The sequence below is a fragment of the Tachyglossus aculeatus genome, chromosome 11 (genome assembly GCF_015852505.1).
Source record: "Tachyglossus aculeatus isolate mTacAcu1 chromosome 11, mTacAcu1.pri, whole genome shotgun sequence".
NCBI classification, from domain to species: domain Eukaryota; kingdom Metazoa; phylum Chordata; class Mammalia; order Monotremata; family Tachyglossidae; genus Tachyglossus; species Tachyglossus aculeatus.
In genome coordinates this window covers 1,566,092-1,586,093 of record NC_052076.1, presented here as the reverse complement: position 1 = coordinate 1,586,093, position 20,002 = coordinate 1,566,092, and the positions used below count along the sequence as shown (strand labels likewise).

General features: G+C 53.2%; 1 protein-coding gene and 1 long non-coding RNA gene across 2 annotated transcripts in view; one reads left to right on the top strand and one right to left on the bottom strand.

The window, feature by feature from the left end:
- LOC119934225 overlaps window positions 1-20,002 on the bottom strand; it is a 37,908-nt gene continuing 17,906 nt past the window's right edge. Inside the window, exons 3-4 of the long non-coding RNA XR_005452883.1 lie at window positions 10,504-10,873; window positions 1-58 (exon numbers count right to left, since the gene is read on the bottom strand). This is a non-coding gene — a long non-coding RNA (uncharacterized LOC119934225). The remainder of the gene's footprint in view (window positions 59-10,503; window positions 10,874-20,002) is intronic.
- Window positions 3,231-4,456, top strand: PURB (purine rich element binding protein B). Its single transcript, XM_038753648.1, has one exon. It carries the CDS (start codon window positions 3,371-3,373, stop codon window positions 4,454-4,456), a length of 1,086 nt encoding a protein of 361 aa, XP_038609576.1. The 5' UTR covers window positions 3,231-3,370.

The following is a 20,002-nucleotide window of genomic DNA, read 5'->3' as shown; positions in this document are numbered from 1 at the left end:
GCACACACTTCAGTCCTGGGGCAGTTTGGAGGACAAACACCTTGAGAAGCACCCGGGCCTAGGGGGAAGAAGCACAGGACTGAGAGTCAGGAGATCTGGGTTCTAATCCCTACTCCGCCACTTGCCCGCCATGAGTCCTCAGGCAAGTCACCCAACTTCCCTGTGCCCGTTTCCTCACCTCAATAATAATGGTAATAATAATGGTATTTGTTAATCGCTTACCAGGTGACAGGCACCGTACTATGTGCTGGGGTGAATACGGGCAAATTGAGTTGGACACGGCCCCTGTGGGGCTCCCAGTCTCAATCCCCGTTTTACAGATGAGCTAACCGAGGCTCAGAGAAGCGACTTGCCCAAGGTCACATGGCAGACAAGTGGTGGAGCCTGGATTAGAACCCAGTGCGGCTCAGTGGAAAGAGCACGGGCTTTGGAGTCTCCCCCTTGTCTCCCCCTTCTAGACTGCGAGCCCACTGTTGGGTACGGACCATCTCTATATGTTGCCAACCTGTACTTCCCAAGCGCCTAGTCCAGTGCTCTGCACACAGTAAGCGCTCAATAAATACGATTGAATGAATGAGTCAGAGGTCATGGGTTCAAATCCCAGCTCTGCCAACTGTCAGCTGTGTGCCCTTGGGCAAGTCACTTCACTTCTCTGAGCCTCAGTTACCTCGTCTGCAAAATGGGGATTAAGACTGTGAGCCCACCTTGGGCCAGCCTGATGGCCTTGAAACCTCCCCAGCGCACTTGGCAGCTGTGTGACTTTGGGCAAGTCACTTCACTTCTCTGGGCCTCAGTTACCTCGCCTGCAAAATGGGGACTAAGACTGTGAGCCCGCCTTGGGCCAACCTGATGGCCTTGAAACCTCCGCAGCGCTTATAACAGTGCTTTGCACATAGCAAGCGCTTAATAAATGCCATCATTATGATTATTATTATTATGACCTTCCGATTCAAAGCTGTTCAAAGCTCAAGCAGTTGAACAGTCTAGGCTTTTGGAGAGGGAACTGAATCCCTATTGGAAGGATGGTGCAACTGACCTGCCACCACAGGAACATGTATCATCGATGGCTAAAGTGACAGTCATAGAAGATGGTGGATTAAGCTGGCTTCGAAAATCTTATCAAAGAATGAAGGAACAAGCTGAGAAACAAAATCGAAGTTTTGAGGACGTTGTTGCTGAAAGATATGGGGTAAATATCTTAAAGGGGAGAATGTAACTTTTAGGCTGGTGAGAAATCTAATTATGAAAGCCCTCTCTCCATTTCTCTATTTCTTCCTGTCTCTGTTTCTCTGCCCCCTCTGTTTCTCTCTCTCTCCATTTCTCTATTTCTTCCTCTGTTTCTCTGCCCCCCCTCTGTTTCTCTCTCTCTCCATTTCTATTTATTTTATTTTGTGAATATGTTTGGTTTTGTTCCCTGTCTCCCCCTTCTAGACTGTGAGCCCGCAACCTTGGTGTCATCCTCGACTCCGCTCTCTCATTCACCCCTCACATCCAAGCCGTCACCAAAACCTGCCGGTCTCAGCTCTGCAACATTGCCAAGATCCGCCCTTTCCTCTCCATCCACACCGCTACCCTGCTCATTCAAGCTCTCATCCTATCCCGTCCGGACGACTGCATCAGCCTTCTCTCTGATCTCCCATCCTCGTATCTCTCCCCACTTCAATCCATACTTCACGCTGCTGCCCGGATTGTCTTTGTCCAGAAACGCTCTGGGCATGTTACTCCCCTCCTCAAAAATCTCCAATGGCTACCAATCAATCTGCGCATCAGGCAGAGACTCCTCACCCTGGGCTTCAAGGCTGTCCATCCCCTCGCCCCCTCCTACCTCCCCTCCCTTCTGTCCTTCTCCAGCCCAGCCCGCACCCTCTGCTCCTCCGCTGCTAATCTCCTCACCGGGCCTCGTTCTCGCCCGTCCCGACATCGACCCCCGGCCCACGTCATCCCCTGGGCCTGGAATGCCCTCCCTCTGCCCATCTGCCAAGCTAGCTCTCTTCCTCCCTTCAAGGCCCTACTGAGAGCTCACCTCCTCCAGGAGGCCTTCCCAGACTGAGCCCCTTCCTTCCTCTCCCCCTCGTCCCCCTCTCCATCCCCCCATCTTACCTCCTTCCCTTCCCCACAGCACCTGTACATATGTATATATGTTTGTACATATTCATTACTCTATTTATTTTACTTGCACATATCTATTCTATTTATTTTGTTAGTACGTTTGGTCTTGTTCTCTGTCTCCCCCTTTTAGACTGTGAGCCCGCTGTTGGGTAGGGACTGTCTGTATATGTTGCCAACTTGTACTTCCCAAGCGCTTAGTCCGGTGCTCTGCACACAGTAAGCGCTCAACAAATACGATTGATTGATTGATTCCCAGGCCCGTCATCGATCCGCTACACCCCGTGGCTTCCCCGAAACGCTTTAACGAACACCATCCTCATCAATCGTACTTATTGGGCGCTTGCTGTGTGCAGAGCACTGGACTGAGTGCTTGAGAAGTACAAGTTGGCAACATACCACCATCATCATCAATCGTATTTATTGAGCGCTTACTGTGTGTGGAGCGCTGGACTGAGCGCTTGGGAAGTCCAAGTTGGCAACATACCACCATCCTCATCAATCGTATTTATTGAGCGCTTACTGTGTGCGGAGCGCTGGACTGAGCGCTTGGGAAGTACAAGTTGGCAACATACCACCATCATCATCAATCGTATTTATTGAGCGCTTACTGTGTGTGGAGCGCTGTACTGAGCGCTTGGGAAGTACAAGTTGGCAACATACCATCATCATCATCAATCGTATTTATTGGGCGCTTGATGTGTGCAGAGCGCTGTACTGAGCGCTTGGGAAGTACAAATTGGCAACGTAGAGAGGCAGTCCCTACTGAACAGTGCGGTAGGGACTCATTTATCGTATCCGCGGGGGGCGAGCTGGCCGTCCGTCTTCCCCTTTCGACGGCCCCGCCCGCCTCAGAGGCTGAGGGCGAATGGCGGCCTCCGTCTCCTCAGGAGACTCCGCGGTGCCGCCTGAGGTCACGGCGGGAGGGTGACGTCACCCCCCTCCTGGCGCGCGAGCCGCGTCTCTTCCGGCGGACGCGAGGGGGCGGTAGACGGGTGGGGGGGGGGGGGCGGGCGCGCCGGAAGTCGCCGCGCGCGGAAGTCGTGTTGGGGGGGGAGGGGGGAGAGATGGCGGGGGGGGCGGTGAGGAGCGGGAGCGCGTGAGCGGGGCGGCGCGGTTGTGTGTGTGTGTGTGTGTGCGCGCGCGCGCGTGTGAGTGTGTGTGTGTGTGTGAGAGAGTGTGTGAGGAGAGCGAGGCGGAGCGCCATCGCGACGACGGGCGGCGGGGCCGGCGGCGGCCGAGGGCTGAGGCGGCGGCAGAGAAGATGGCGGACGGCGACAGCGGCAGCGAGCGAGGGGGCAGCGGGAGCGGCAGCGGCGGGCCGGGCGGGGGCGGCGGCGGCGGCGGCGGCGGCGGCGGCGGCGGGGGCGGCTTCCAGGCCCTGTCCCGCGGCGGCGTGGAGCAGGAGACGCAGGAGCTGGCCTCGAAGCGGCTGGACATCCAGAACAAGCGGTTCTACCTGGACGTGAAGCAGAACGCCAAGGGCCGCTTCCTCAAGATCGCCGAGGTGGGCGCCGGCGGCTCCAAGAGCCGGCTGACGCTGTCCATGGCGGTGGCGGCCGAGTTCCGCGACTACCTGGGCGACTTCATCGAGCACTACGCGCAGCTGGGGCCCAGCAGCCCCGAGCAGATCGCGGCGGCGGCGGCCGGCGGGGCTGGGGCGGGCGGAGGCGGCGAGGACGGCGGAGGAGGCGGCGGCGGCGGGGGGCCCCGGCGGGCGCTCAAGAGCGAGTTCCTCGTGCGGGAGAACCGCAAGTACTACCTGGACCTCAAGGAGAACCAGCGGGGCCGCTTCCTGCGCATCCGCCAGACCATCAACCGCGGACCGGGAGGCGGCGGAGGCGGCGGCGGCTTCGGCGGGGGCGGCGCCGGCCCGGGCCCCGGAGGCCTGCAGAGCGGCCAGACCATCGCCCTGCCCGCCCAGGGCCTCATCGAGTTCCGCGACGCCCTGGCCAAGCTCATCGACGACTACGGCGCCGACGAGGACGAGCTGGGCGGCGGAGGGGGCGGCCCGGGGGGCGGCGGCCCGGGCGGCGGCCTGTACGGCGAGCTGCCCGAGGGCACCTCCATCACGGTGGACTCCAAGCGCTTCTTCTTCGACGTGGGCTGCAACAAGTACGGCGTGTTCCTGCGGGTCAGCGAGGTGAAGCCCTCCTACCGCAACGCCATCACCGTCCCCTTCAAGGCCTGGGGCAAGTTCGGCGGGGCCTTCTGCCGCTACGCGGACGAGATGAAGGAGATCCAGGAGCGGCAGCGGGACAAGCTGTACGAGAGGCGCGGCGGCGGCGGCGGCGGCGGGGGGGGCGGCGGAGGGGACGAGTCCGAGGGGGAGGACGTGGATGACGACTGAAAGGCGCGGGGGACCCCCCCCCCCCACCGGCCCGCCGCTCCCCCACCCCCCCCCCCCCGGAGGGGCGGGCAGGGCCAGGCCCCCACCGAGCCCGACCCACCGACGACCCGCGACAGAAATAATAACCTACGTTCATTCATTACCGAGCAGCAGCAGCAGAAGTCACCACAAGCCAACGGAGCCGGACAACGGGAGAAGAGCGGCGGTCTCCGGACGGGGACGGGACGAGGCCGCGACAACCCCCGTCGTCCACCCCAGACGGGGAGGGTGAAGGCGGGGGCGGCCGGCCTCACTCGACCCACGCTCCCGTCCCGGGGACCGGCCGCCCTCCTCCGCCCCGCGGATGGGAGCCGGACCCGTCGGTGGGCTTCCCGGCCCCGAGGTGAAGGCAACCCTCGTCCCTTCCCCTCCTCGACACCCTCGCAGACCCTCCCTCTCTCCGATTCAGCGGCACGCCCCGCCACCTCCGTCGAAACCAGCGCCTCGGAGCGGTCCACCTTCACCGAGGGAGCGCTTGAAGACGAGGGAGGCGGACGGACGCACGGAGAGAGAGAGAGAGAGAAAAAGGCTTTGACGGTTACCCATCCGGGGTGGGCGGCGGGGGAGGTCGCCGGTTGGGGCGGCGGGGACAGAGATGCGACAACAGACGTCTACAATAGGATCGCCGTGGACTCGCCGGGCAGAAACGAGAATTCAAAAAGCTGACGAGGGAATATCGAAACAGATTGGATGCTTTTTTTTTTTTTTTCCTCCTCTCTCTCTCTTTCCGTTTTCGGGAATGGGTCTTTCGGACGGAACCCGGATCGGCGTCCGCCGTCTTTTTCTTGGCTGAATTGGTTGTTTTCTGGGATGCGAACCGATAGCGACGCTTGTACCGGGATCCGTTACCGAGATAGTTTGAGTTGGCATGGTTTCTGAAGATTTAGGAACTTTTTTTAATATATATATATGGGGTTGCAAAGAGGTAGGCGTTTTAAAAAAAAAATCAGGCATAAAGCACAAGGAAAACTGTTTGAGTGGATTGGTTGCTGCTCACTAAAGTTCTTCCCCTTCTCTCCAAATATGGTGGTCATTATAAAAGAGATGGCTTTGGTATGAAGAAACGAGAGCCAGCTTCTCCTCTGGCTCCAAGATGCGAGCCAGTCAATAGGGAATCATTCCAATATCTTAGCCAACGGTCGGCCGGGTTTTAAACCAGAACTTAACACGATAACAGCAAGGAGGGAGACGTGCGGCTGCAGGCCCGGTCTTCGAAAGAGTGACGGACAACCGCCCAGAGAAGCTGGAAGTGAGCCTAACCGAAGCCTCCTTGTACCTTCAGTTTAACCTTTGGACTTGTTCCAATACTCCAGATCCTCAGGTCCAGAATTCCAGCATCAGTTATTCTTTTACAAGAATTTTTAAAGGAGAACTTGATCCATTTTCTCAGTACCTCACACAACGCGGAGTTGGCGAACCACGGCCGGACGGGTGATTCGGAGGAACGCGCCCCGGGCGTGCGGAGCCGAAGTCCATCTGTGAGAGGAGCTGAAGTGAAAATGCACAAGCTGACTTTTCCCCCCCCGGGCAGCATTTTTATACCATCTCGACGTCCCGCCGGCAGCCGGCCGGTCGCCTTCTGCCGGCCCGTCCAGCTGTCTTTCGAGAATAAAAAAACAAAACAAAACAAAAAAAACAAAAAAAAAATTGGGGGTTCTCAAGGATCGCCTCTTCTGTGTTTTAAACGGACGCTCTCTAGAAACGGTTTTAAACTAATCAAGTCAATCCCACCCCCTTCCAAAAGGTATTTCCACCGATATTCTCGTATCCTAGGTAACTCTGAGCTGAATGGAAAACAGCACTGTTCATTCCAAAGTTTTCAGGTATTACTTGTGCGATACCTTCTCACAGCGGAGGCAGGTAACCCCACCTCCACAATCTTAGTATTTTTTTAAAAAGAAACTGTGCATGCCTGCCCTTTATTTGAGCTGCCTTTTTAATTTATTGCATACCCTTTTTATTACCTTATTTTGGTATTACTCAATCTATACTATCTTTTGGTTTTGTATTTATTGGAAAATATGGAATATACAAAAAAAAAAAAACAAGAAAAGGTCATTCTCATGTATCTGTGGCTGGGGAAGGAAGGAGAGGACAGCGTGCAGACAAGCTCTGACCGAGTTCGGGAAAAACAGAAACAGAGATGGGCTGTGATCCAGCAGGTTAATCGCAGGTTAAACGTGATCAGAGCCACAAACATGTGCCGATGCCCTTTGCAAACTCACCCTCCCGTCATCCGCAGTGGACTTTTTTAACCGCAGATTTTTTAAAACCGCTTTTTGTTTTGGATTCATTTTTCTCCGTTGCAAAGAATGTTTCCTAAATTGTATGGGAGCAATAGTATTTTTTGATGTTTTAATTACATCCGTATACTTGTACTGTATTTTGTACTACAAGGCAGCTGTTTTCAATAATGTCCTGCTGGATTTCCCTATGTATTCTGTTAGAGTGTGTTCAGTTCTTTGCGGCGGAGAACAGATCCCTAAATAGAATTCGAACGGAGCAGCTGAGAAGGCAGCCATCGGGGCTGCCAGAACTCTCTGCCGAACTAACGTGGAGAACCGGGGGCAGCGATTCAGACTGAAGTTGCGGCCATCGGTGTGTATCGCTGGAACAGTTTTCCTTTTTCCAACTGTGTACTACGATTCTTGTACAGACCAACTTGTTTTGCTTCAGTGGTGGTTGTGTGCTCAGCTGCTGTGAGCCGATTCAATTCTGCAAAGGTGCAGCGCCTCTCTCCTTTTCAAGGTTTTAGGGCAGGGGCGGTTCTTGATTTTTATTTTTTTTTTTCCTTTTTTCTCTTTTTGCTGAGTTGCAGTAACTAACCTTGCCTTTCTGCTCTATGTGGAAGTGACAGGGTCTTTACGGTCCCTTGCCCGTGGCTAATGAGCTATAATTAGCTGCCTAGGAAGAATGTGGAAGTGGACAGAAGCATAGATAGCGTATGCCAAGAACACTGCCGTATATGGCGTCGGCTTTGGTAACCAGATAAAAAAAACTTTCTCTTAGTCATTAGACCAGATAACAGTGATGTCTTGTGCACAAAAAATCTTTAGGTATCAATTTGAGAATCCTCCAAAAATAGGAGCCAAGAATGCATAGCTATGTGTTGGAAGAAGTAATTTATATTAAAACTCTGACCCGCCTTTGTGAGACTAAGTGGTTAATGTCACAATGGTGGGTTTTTAAGTCTTAACCAATGTTGAGGATTTGTCTTTCCCGCAGGGGGGCGGTTCACAGCCTCTCTCCCCGCTGCGGGAAGCTCGGACTCCATTCTAGCACCAGAAGGATTGGGTTCATTGGAGCAGTTCACCGATCGGGTCACTCCCCCTCGGCGGGGACGGTAGAAATCTGGGGACGCGGGGCCCCGCTTTGGTGGGAAACGGGGCGGCTTTTGCTACCGCCGGGCTCAGCTGGGCCCCCGAGGGCAGGCTTCTTCCCAGGCGCGCCAAAGGCCCATTCACAAATATTTATTCCCTTATTAAGGTGAATGGTCTCTGTTGGCCTCGCGTCGCGAGGGTGTGCGATCGTATAAATAAACTCCGCTGTGGGGAAACAAGCAAACCTTGTTTCCCCTCGGCCGCCAGCAGCGAGGCCGCGCCAGGTTTTAAGTACTTCAGCGGGCGGGCTCCGCCATGGCGATTCGAACCTTCCAAACCCGCCGCCCGGTGTCCGGGCCGGCCGGCCGGCAGGTGCCCGGTCCGGGGCCGGGAGGCGGGCGGAGCCTCGGCCCCACCCACCCGGCCCCCCCGGGACCTGGGTGAGCAGGTTTGGGGCCGGGGGGAGGAAAACGGGACCCGCCAAAAGAGCGGGCGCTTACCCGGAGGGCCCCGGGGCCCCCGATTTCTATCATCCCCGCCCATCATTCAGAAGGAAGTGGGAGGACGATTCCCTTCCACAAACACATCCGGTTCATCTGTTCTACCAAACACAGTGTAAATCTGAAGAGCACCAGAAACCCAAACACACACACACACACACACACACACACACGCATACCCTGTGTAAATAGCAGAGGCAAGGAGGTGGCATATTACAACCGGAGCTATTATGCACATAGCTTCTGGTTGAGATTCAGTTTCCATAACTCTTCACCGCAAGATGGTTCTGAGGGCCCCGTCCCCCAGGACCACTCGGTACTCAATGCCGGGGTCTCTTGTGAGATCCGGGCTTCGGTTTCTTCCCAGAAAACACGTCGCTTATCCTGTCGTATTTGAAAATGGTCAGGGTAATGGGCAAAAGAGAGGCTGGTTACAATAACGCCCTCATATTGAGTGGTCCATTAATGACTGCACACTTCAGGCATTGTAATAGCTGAAGATGACTTGTTAAATGTGACCTTTCCCCAGTGTTACAGGGGTGTAGGATGTGATCTACACAAGCTATTAAAAATGATTATTGATTTGCATCTACCTTTGCTCTCCAGAGAGTGACAGTTTTTTGAATTTCGCGGGGAAGCTTGAGTGCCAGGCGCAGGCACGCGAGCTTTTTTGTTTTTGGAAATCGAACCGAATGACGGTACTTGATCAGATGCGCGGCGAGTCTCTCGGCAGATATTCCTTTGAAAAGCGTGGCCTTGATGGGTGAGGTGGGGACGGGGAGGGGGCTCCTGACCACGTCGAAGCGACACGCTCACTGGGAGGCAGCTTTCCACAGCATTCCCCGTAGCTGGTATTTTGGGCAGTTGACCGGTCGTGGTGTCGGCTGGCTGTGGATCGATTCCCCGGGCCCCGGCTCCCGCTGCTCTTCGGGTTAACCACCGTCAGAGTGGCTGCTTCGAAGTCCAATCTCAGGTTTAAAAACGCGGAGGCGTCAAAAATCTCCCCAGCAACTTTTAAGGAGTTTTAGTTCCAAATAGCTTCTAGCTCCCTGGGGGCGATGTGGCCCGTTCCACCGGCACAATCTCCATCTTGCCCCTCGGAACTTTCCCTCTTCCCCCTGGAGTCAGATGCTTCCACGTTTTGAAAGTGTCGAGTGGCTTTTGCATTGTAGCGTTCCCCTTTTTACTTTTACTTTTTTTGCAACACGTGTATTTTCTTAAAAGCGAAGCGTTTTTGGTCACGGTAGTACATAGAGTGCTTGTGTTTTGCAAAGCGTGGTTCCTCGGACTCCTCCCAACCCCCAGCCCTATAGTCTGCTTGTGGCTGTTGTTCCGGCTTGGTGTCCCTTAGTAAAGTCCGAGTCTTGACTAGCATTTTGCAGGGCCGTGGTCCAGGGGGCATCTTGCTCATGCCAGCTCCCCACGGATGCAGGATGGAGCTGTGCCGGGATGCCATCGACGAGGAACGGACCTTCACCCTTGAGCTTGAAGGGAGCGCGCTCTCCTCTGTTGTCCACGACAGCGGCACTAGAGTTGTTTAGTTGTTGCCAATAATAGAGACTGTTGGGGGTTGATTTGACATGCACTGAATGCCGATTGGCTGTCTTCCTAACGAGTTGCTACTTCCAGGGAATAAAGTGTTTAGGGTGGGGGGTTTTTCATTTTATGTATTTTTAAGAAAGGAAAACCATATTTCCCTTTAAAAGTCGGGCCCGATTCCAGGAAAAAAAGTGGGCGGGGAGGAGAAATACCCGACTGCTTTATTGGTATTTCTGACCTTAGCCAACCCAGAACTGTGAAATGAATCCATCCCAAGGATGCCGGGCCAGAGGAGGGGGAGGTGAACTCTTGAGTGTTTCTTGGAATGTTTGACAGCTCACGGGGACTAAATGTGTCTTCACCAAATATCCCCATCATCATCATCAATCGTATTTACTGAGCGCTTACTATGTGCAGAGCACTGTACTAAGCGCTTGGGAAGTACAAATTGGCATCCTCGCCCTGCTTTGCCCCCTAGCACTGGGATCCATTTACATCATTTTTTAACAGCACCGGGATCCATTTAATGCATTTCTTGCCATTTTCCCATGGAATTTTAGCCTGAACGGTAGCCCCAAATGAGGTCTGACCCCCAAACACTCCTGAGAAGCCTGAATATCACCCCCCTGCCAGAGTCTCCACGGCTTACCTTTTTCCTAAGGTCTCTGGAGAGCCAAGAGGGAATGGGGACAGGACTTAGAATCACCATCCTTTGTTGCTGAATCCGTGAACAACTTGAGCCGGCGGACCTGAGTGCCCACTGCGTGCAGAGCACTGGGCTAAGCGCTTGCCATGGCCTCTTGGATTAACCGTGTGCCCCAAATCCTCCTGCCCCAATCTAGGCTTTCGTAATCTGCTCGGAATGCCTCGGAGTCGATGGAAATTCACCCGGTGCCAATTTTGATTCGGCAGCAACAAAATGATCCATTTTATGGCCTTTTTTTCCTAGATCCGTTCATTGCTCGTCTCTGCGGCTGCCAGCCTTTCACCATTCAGTGCCTCCTCTAAAGGTGGGCGGCCTGGAAGGGAAGAGAAGAAAAATTCAGATCTCTTTGTTTTGCTACTTAGTTTTGATCGGAGAGTTCCTTTTTATCCTCATCATCTTCGGTCTCCAATCGGGTGACCGTACCACGGGAAGGAAATGAAATGGAAACAGCAGCGGAAGATGGCATGGGTGTGGCAGGGAGGAAATGGGCAAGACACATATCTAGTTCTTCACTGCTACGGTTCCCTGAGACTTTTGCAGAAAAATGCCTTTCTGTTTCCGTTTTACCCTGACCCTGCCAATCCCGGTAGGGAAAGTGACTTCAGGCCCGCCCCTTTCACTCCCCGGCCCGCCCGCCTGTGCCGAGAGGCCAACCGGATTTGAAAATCTTTGTGTTCGTTCAACGGGTTGGAGAAAAACGGCCCGAACCGGTGCCACCCTCTTTTCCGCAGGTGCAACAATTAGCAGACTGGGTCCGCTGTCCCCGAGGGCTGTGGAGGGATATCGAAGACAAGATAATAGTCAGTAGAGCCATTTGTCCCTTTCCAGATTAGGGGGCTTGATCTTCAACTGACGGGGTTGGACGCTGTTCTGAGCTGCCCAGGGAGAGTGGCTCGCAAAAGGGCCAGTGGGCACTCACCCGCAGCCAGCCAGGCCGTGAGGGTGGAAAACCCATCTCTTCCAGGGGCCTTTTGCTCTGATAGCAGCAGAATGTGGTAAAGTGATTTTTCCAACCAAATGGTTAGGATTTTGAGAGCAAGTGATTAACCTGTTCTTTGCGTATGGTAGTAGGGTGGCCTCAATCTTCCATTGCTCCAGAGTAACTGAGGGCTATTTTTCCCCCGCCTTTCCTTGGCTTGGCAAGTTAAGGGCTGGTCTTTAGTTCTTCGATTCAGTCTCTCTTCCCTCGGAGGGATTTCCCAGCACTGGCACAGTTCTGCGGGCCGGTGCTGGCACCCCAGGCTGGCGAGGCTCAGCTCCGCCAAGTATTCCCAAGTACAACTTCCCACCAACACCAGTAGGGTTGGTGAATTCAGCTGGTACAGTAGTTTCATGAAATAATTTGAATGAACGCGATTCAGATTTCACCCAGGAGCAGAAGGCAGCTTTCCTAGTTCTGGGTTTAGATGTTTGGGCAGCCAGGCAGAGGGATTTCTCTGAAAATTTGGATGTTTGCGACCCACTTGTAAATAAGTCGACACATAGTTGAACATCTGAAAGAGAGTTGTGTGCGCGTGGTGTGTGTGTGTGTGTGTGTGTGTGTGTGTCCATCCACGTTTGGGAAATTTCAGAACTGGTTTCCGCTGAGTGGCAAACAGGCCGTACCTTCCATTTTATAAATTCTCCCGCTGACCCTATAAAAACTTCTGTACATAGAACCCTTGTAGTGGTAGGATCTATTCGGGAATATCTGCTGAGAGACCAAAAAGTTCATTTTTTAAGTACCTTGGTGAAAGAAGAAAGATTATTCCTCTTGTTTATTTTTGGAAAGAAAAAAAAAGCACTTTAACAGGCAAACCCAGCTGCATGGCACAGTTCAAGCAAATCCATGAGGTGCAGCACCCATTCAAAAATCTCCCTTCCCGACGTTGTCATGCCAAGAGCTGATAATTCAGAAGCAGAGTCTGAGCCGGGCTGTTTGTCTTGCTGCTGCCTGTGGGCTGAAGCTCAGATTCTGATCCCTTCTGAGGCGAGCAGGGCTGCTTTCCAAGAGCAATGTGAATACAGCCAGAGGCTACAGACAGGTCTGTACAAGGGCAGGTCCTGGATTCACCACTAGCTAACTAGCAAAATCGGCAAGAAATAAAATAAAAGTTAAAAAAAGAAGAAAAGTTAACACACGTTAAAGAACTCCTGATGCTAGTGAGCACTCCTTACAATAGCAGATTTTTGCAAATGGAGTTTTACAGTCTATATTTAAAAAATTGTATGTTTGTAACAAATAAAGTATGCGGAAAAGTGAATGACAAACTCAGACTGCCGTCTCCGTGATTTCATCCTCTGGGCTGTGTTGTGTGAGAGAGGTGGTGGGCTGGGCGTGGTGGACGGGGGGGCTTTGGGTGCCGACTCTTCTAAGCCGCTCCTGCCAGGAAGTTGGGGGTGAAGGGGAGGCTTGAGCTTTTGTGGATTTAGGATATGGATGGAGCCTTCCCAACATCCGGACTTCGGACAGACCCTTGCTAGCAAAGCTGGGGAGGAAGGATGCGCTCGGGATGGAGGGAGGAAGCAGATGCGTTCCTTCCCTGAGCCCACCCCGAGGCCGCAGTTCCAAGATCTCAGAGCACTTCCCGATTCTCAGGTGAGGTTCCCTCTTGGGTAGCAGTCCTGGTTGAATCAGTCACCCTGGGCTAGAGAATTGGGACCCGGGCGCTGGAGTCTCATCCTGCCTCATCCCTGTCCTTTCCCAGCACCACACCTCACTCCCCTCAGGCCAGGCCGTCCCCATCGACTTACTCCCATTCATCCCCTCCCCACCCCTCGTGCCATCCCCTTTCCCGTCTCCATCCAGGAGTCTCAGCTAAGTATGGCCTGTGGAAACCCCAATCGCCACGTGAAAGCTTTCCTTCATCCCTGACCTGTTCCTAATCCAGTCATTGCTCCTCCTCACCACCAATGAAACCTGGCTCTCCCCAGATTCATTCATTCATTCAATCAAACGTATTTATTGAGCACTTACTATGTGCAGAGCACTGTACTAAGCGCTTGGAAAGTACAATTCAGCAATAGACACGATCCCTACCCAATAACGGGCTCACAGTCTAGGAGTGGGGAGACAGACAACAAAACAAGTAGACATGCATCAATAGCATCAAAATAAAGAGAATTATAGACATATACACAATTATAGATATATACACAGATGGTACTGTCTCCCCTGCTGCTCTCTCCAGGGCAGAGGGGCCTCATCTTCCCCCACTCCCCAAGATTCACTGGGAAACAGGGAGGAGTTGCCTTCCTTCTCACTCCCGAATGCCGCTTCCACACCATCCCACATTCCCCATCCTTCTCTTCCTTTGAAGTCCATATCACTTGCCTCTACCATCCATTCCAGTTACAAGTTATGGTTATCTAGGCCCCACCTCCAACTTTCTGAACACTTGGATCTATTCTCACATTCCTTCACTCTCTCCCCACCCTTACACTGCCCATTTCCTCTCACTCATAGCCAAATCTGTACACTCCACTCCTGAAACACTCACCGACCCACTGTACCTCGAGCTCATCTATATTGACGCTGACCCGTCACCCGCATCCACTCTCTGGCCTGAAACTCACTCTTCCCTCATTTGACAGACCACCACTCTCTGCATCTTCAAAGTCCTATTAAAATCACACCTCCAAGAGTCCTTCCCTGACGAAAGCCCTCATCGCCCATACTCTGGCTCTTTTCTGCATTGCTTACGCACTTGGGTCGGTCCCCTTTAAGCACTTGATATCCACCCCACCCTCAGCATTCATGCCAATAGCCAAAATTTATTTTAATGTCTAGCTCCCCATCTAGACTGTGAGCTGTCTGTGGGCAGGGAACATATCTACCGACTCTGCTGCATTGTACTTTCCCAAGTGTTCAGTCCAGTGCTCCGCACACAATAAGCACTCAATAGATATCATCATTATTATTAAGCGCTTACTATGTGCAACGCACTGTTCTAAGCGCTGGGGAGGTTACAAGGTGATCAGGTTGTCCCGGGGGGGCTCACACAGTCTTAATCCCCATTTTACAGATGAGGTAACTGAGGCACAGAGAAGTTATGTGACTTGCCCAAAGCTGGTGCGGCATCCCCCGGGCCCCTCCTTGTCTCTAGCCGCTGCCATCACTGTGGGGGCCGAAGAGGCCAAACATCTCGCCCCAGTTTGTCACTTTAGGAGACCCTCGGAGTGTTGGGGAAGGGGAAGCATACGAAGCTCTGATGAGCGTCTGGCCTAAGCTGCAAGGACATAAAGGACTGGGCCAGTTTGGGAGAGGGCGAGGAGGGCAAGCTAAAGGAGCAGATGGAAGGGAAGGCGAAAGTGTTGTCCACCCTCCAGTATGGCTGGGTCCGCTGGGCCCAGCTGCATTCGCTCACCCCATGGCTATCAATGAAAGGAGCCCCATAGGTTCTGGGAAAGGGAGGAGGCTGGAAGAAAAGTCTAGTCTATCAATCAATCAATCAATCAATCGTATTTATTGAGCGCTTACTATGTGCAGAGCACTGTACTAAGCGCTTGGGAAGTACAAATTGGCATCACATAGAGACAGTCCCTACCCAACAGTGGGCTCACAGTCTAAAAGGGGGAGACAGAGAACAGAACCAAACATACCAACAAAATAAAATAAGTAGGATAGAAATGTACAAGTAAAATAAATAAATAAATAAATAAATAAATAAATAGAGTAATAAATATGTACAACCATATATACATATATACAGGTGCTGTGGGGAAGGGAAGGAGGTAAGACGGGGGGATGGAGAGGGGGACGAGGGGGAGAGGAAAGAAGGGGCTCAGTCTGGGAAGGCCTCCTGGAGGAGGTGAGCTCTCAGCAGGGCCTTGAAGGGAGGAAGAGAGCTAGCTTGGCGGATGGGCAGAGGGAGGGCATTCCAGGCCCGGGGGATGACGTGGGCCGGGGGTCGATGGCGGGACAGGCGAGAGCGAGGTACAATGAGGAGATTAGTGGTGGAGGAGCGGAGGGTGCGGGCTGGGCAGTAGAAGGAGAGAAGGGAGGTGAGGTAGGAGGGGGCGAGGTGATGGAGAGCCTTGAAGCCCAGGGTGAGGAGTTTCTGCCTGATGTGCAGATTGATCGGTAGCCATTGGAGGTTTTTGAGGAGGGGAGTAATATGTCCAGAGCGTTTCTGGACAAAGATAATCCGGGCAGCAGCATGAAGTATGGATTGAAGTGGAGAGAGACACGAGGATGGGAAATCAGAGAGAAGGCTAGTGCAGTAGTCTAGACGGGATAGGATGAGAGCTTGAATTAGCAGGGTAGCGGTTTGGATGGAGAGGAAAGGGCGGATCTTGGCAATGTTGCGGAGCTGAGACCGGCAGGTTTTGGTGACGGCTTGGATGTGAGGGGTGAATGAGAGAGCGGAGTCGAGGATGACACCGAGGTTGCGGGCTTGTGAGACGGGAAGGATGGTAGTGCCGTCAACAGAGATGGGAAAGTCAGGGAGAGGACAAGGTTTGGGAGGGAAGACAAGGAGCTCAGTCTTCGACACGTTGAGCTTTAGGTGGCGGGCGGACATCCAGATGGAGATGTCCTGAAGGCAGGAGGAGATGCGAGCCTGGAGGGAGGGGGAGAGAGTAGGGGCAGAGATGTAGATCTGGGTGTCATCAGCGTAGAGATGATAGTTGAAGCCGTGGGAGCGAATGAGGTCACCAAGGGAGTGAGTGTAGATTGAGAACAGAAGGGGACCAAGCACTGAACCTTGGGGAACCCCCACAGTAAGAGGATGGGAGGGGGAGGAGGAGCCTGCAAAAGAGACTGAGAAAGAACGACCGGAGAGATAAGAGGAGAACCAGGAGAGGACGGAGTCTGTGAAGCCAAGGTCAGATAACGTGTGGAGGAGAAGGGGGTGGTCCACAGTGTCAAAGGCAGCTGAGAGGTCGAGGAGGATTAGGACAGAGTATGAGCCGTTGGATTTGGCAAGCAGGAGGTCATTGGTGACCTTTGAGAGCGCAGTTTCCGTGGAATGAAGGGGACGGAAGCCAGACTGGAGGGGGTCGAGGAGAGAGGAGTTGTTGAGGAATTCTAGGCAGCGCGTGTAGACAACTCGTTCAAGGAGTTTGGAAAGGAATGGTAGGAGGGATATGGGACGATAATTAGAAGGTGAGGTGGGGTCAAGAGAGGGTTTTTTTAGGATGGGAGAGACATGGGCATGTTTGAAGGCAGAGGGGAAGGAACCAGTGGAGAGTGAGCGGTTGAAGAAGGAAGTTAAGGAGGGGAGAAGGGATGGAGCGAGAGATTTCATAAGATGAGAGGGAATGGGGTCAGAAGCACAGGTGGCCGGAGTAGCACTTGAGAGGAGGGAGGAGAGTTCCTCTGAGGATACCGCTGGGAAGGATGGGAGAGTAGCAGAGAGTGTTGAGAGCCGGGGGGTTGGAGAAAGGGGGGAAGAGACTTTGGGGAGGTCGGACCTGATGGATTTAATTTTGTTAATGAAGTAGGAGGCCAGATCGTTGGGGGTGAGGGAAGGAGGAAGGGGAGGAACCGGGGGCCTGAGAAGGGAGTTGAATGTACGGAAGAGCTGGCGGGGGTGATGGGCATGGGTGTCAATAAGGGAGGAGAAATAGTTTTGTCTGGCAGAAGAGAGGGCTGAGTTAAGGCAGGAAAGGATAAACTTGAAGTGAACGAGGTTGGCATGGTGTTTAGACTTTCGCCAGCAGCGTTCGGCAGCTCGAGCATAAGAGCGAAGGAGGCGGACAGTGGCAGTGATCCAGGGCTGTGGGTTAGTGGTGCGAGAGCGGCGAAGGGAAAGGGGAGCGAGCGAGTCTAGCTGAGTAGAAAGGGTAGAGTTGAGAGCAGTAATTTGATCATCAAGACTGGGTAGAGAGGAGAGGGCGGCGAGGTGGGGTGTGAGGTGCTCCGAAAGATGGGTGGGGTCCAGAGAGCGGAGATCTCTGTGAGGGAGTAATACGGATTTACAGGGGAAAGGAGTGTGAGTGAGGAGGCAGGTGAGAAGATTATGATCAGAGAGAGGGATCACAGAGTTGGTGAGGGTGGACACAGTGCAGCGGTAGGAGATGATGAGGTCGAGGGTATGACCAAGTTGGTGAGTGGGTGAGGTGGGGTGGAGGAAGAGGTTGGCAGCGTCAAGGAGAGATAGAAGGCGGGCGGCAGAGGAGTCGTTAGGGATATCCATGTGGATATTGAAGTCTCCGAGGATCAGAGTGGGCATGGAGAAGGAGAGAAGGAATGTGAGGAAGGGGTCAAAGTCGTTAAAGAAGTTGGAAGTGGGGCCCGGAGGGCGGTAGATGACGGCTACAAGAATCTGGAGGGGGGTGGTAGAGGCGAATAATGTGGGCTTCAAAGGAAGGGAAGGAAAGGGAAGGGGGAGGAGGGATAGTGCGAAAGCGACATTGGGGGGCGAGAAGGAAACTGACACCTCCTCCTTTTCCGGTGAGTCTGGGGGAGTGGGAGAAGAAGAGGCCTGCACTGCAGAGAGCAGCAGAAGAGACCGTGTCGTCCGGTGACAGCCATGTTTCAGTTAGGGCGAGGAGGAGTAGAGAACTGGAAAGGAAAAGGTCCAGGATGAAAGGGATCTTACTTAAAACGGAGCGGGGGTTCCAGAGGCCACACTTGGCATCAGCTGTTGAGGGAGGGGAGGGAGGGGGAAGGGTGCGAGGGGTGGGGAGTGTTTGGATTGGGATGAGTTGGCGGGGGCCTGGGCGGGGAGAGTGGGAAGGGGGGGTGGCGATGGGAAAGGAGAACTGGGATGGGGTGGGGGCGGGGAGAAGGGGAGGGAGGGGGCCGGGAGGGAGAAGCGGAGGACCTGCGCTGGTACAGAGGAATCCTTGGTAGGGGTTGAGGGGGAGCGGTCTTGGTGGGTGAGAGGGAGGGAAACAGCTGGGTGGGAGAGGGGAAGGGGAAGGTGAGGAATGGGAATGGCAGTTGGGAGCAAGGGAACTGAAAGTTCATGGTGAGGTCAGCAGGGCGAGTGACAGTACCGTGGGGGGTTAACAACTGAGATGCAGAAGCAATAAAACAGTAGCAATGATAAAAGTAGGCGATGGCATCACAGGGTGTAGTTAAGCAATCAATATGCTATGGCAATAATAGAATTGGCAGACAATGAAGCCACAGAGAGCAGATACAAACTATTAAGAGCTGGAGTAGGGTGGGCCAGTTAAGAGGGGTCAGGGAGCAGAGATACCTGGGGAGGGGAGCGAACAGTCAACTAGCATGGGAGGGCAGTCTAGTCTAGACTGTGAGCCCGTTGTTGGGTATGGACCATCTCTATTTATTATTTATTATTTATACTCTATTATATTTATTACTCTATTATATTTATTACTCTATTTTACTTGTACATATCTATTCTATTTTATTTTGTTAGTATGTTTGGTTTTGTTCTCTGTCTCCCCCTTTTAGACTGTGAGCCCACTGTTGGGTAGGGACTGTCTCTATATGTTGCCAATTTGTACTACCCAAGCGCTTAGTACAGTGCTCTGCACATAGTAAGCGCTCAATAAATACGATTGATGATGATCTCTAATGTTGCCAACTTGTACTTCCCAAGTGCTTAGTACAGTGCTGTGCACACAGTAAGCGCTCAAAAAATATGATTGAATGAACGAATGAAAGGAAAGCTCCAATAAAGTGAGCTCTGCCAAGGTGTCCACCTGTGCTCGCCACCTGGCTGGTGGCTGTTGTGTGCCCAGACTTACTGAAACTCCGCCTTTAGAGCTTGACTGCTCTCAGGCTAACCGCTTCAACGGACTCCAGCAACTGGGCCCCGAGCCGGCTGCCAGCGGAGATCCCAACAGGGTTGGCGGAGAGGGACACGGGACCGGAGCCAAGGAAACTGAGTGACAGGAACATTGGGCTGGTCTCCAATGGACGCTGAAGGTGCGGGCATCCCCGAAGACCATTACCATGTCAAAAGGTCAACTTCTTTCTCCACTTCATGTCAAGGAGACCAGAAATCCCATTGCTGCAGTGGGGTTGGAGGGCGGGGGGAAGGATGGAGCAGTGGATTGTATTGTACTTTCCCAAGCTCTTAGTACAGTGCTCTGCACACAGTAAGCACTCAATAAATACGACTGACTGAATGAATGAATAAACGATTGGCCTACTGGATAGACTCTGGGCCTGGGAGCCAGGAGGACCTGGGTTCTAACCCCAGCTCCACCACTTGTCAGCTGAGTGACCCTGGGCAAGTCACTTTACTTCTCTGTGCCTCGTTCCCTCATCTGAAAAATGGGGATTGTTCTTATTATATAATAATAGTATTAAGCGCTTACTATGTGCCAGACACTGTACTAAGCACTGGGATGGATACAAGCAAATCGGGATGGATACAGTCCCTGTCCCATATGGGGCTCATAGTCTTAATCCCCATTTTACAGATGAGGAAACTGAGGCACAGAGAAGTGACTTGCCCAAGGACACCCAGCAGACAAGAGGCAGAGCCGGAATTAGAACCCATGACCTTCTTACTCCCCGGTCCCTGCTCTACTCACTATG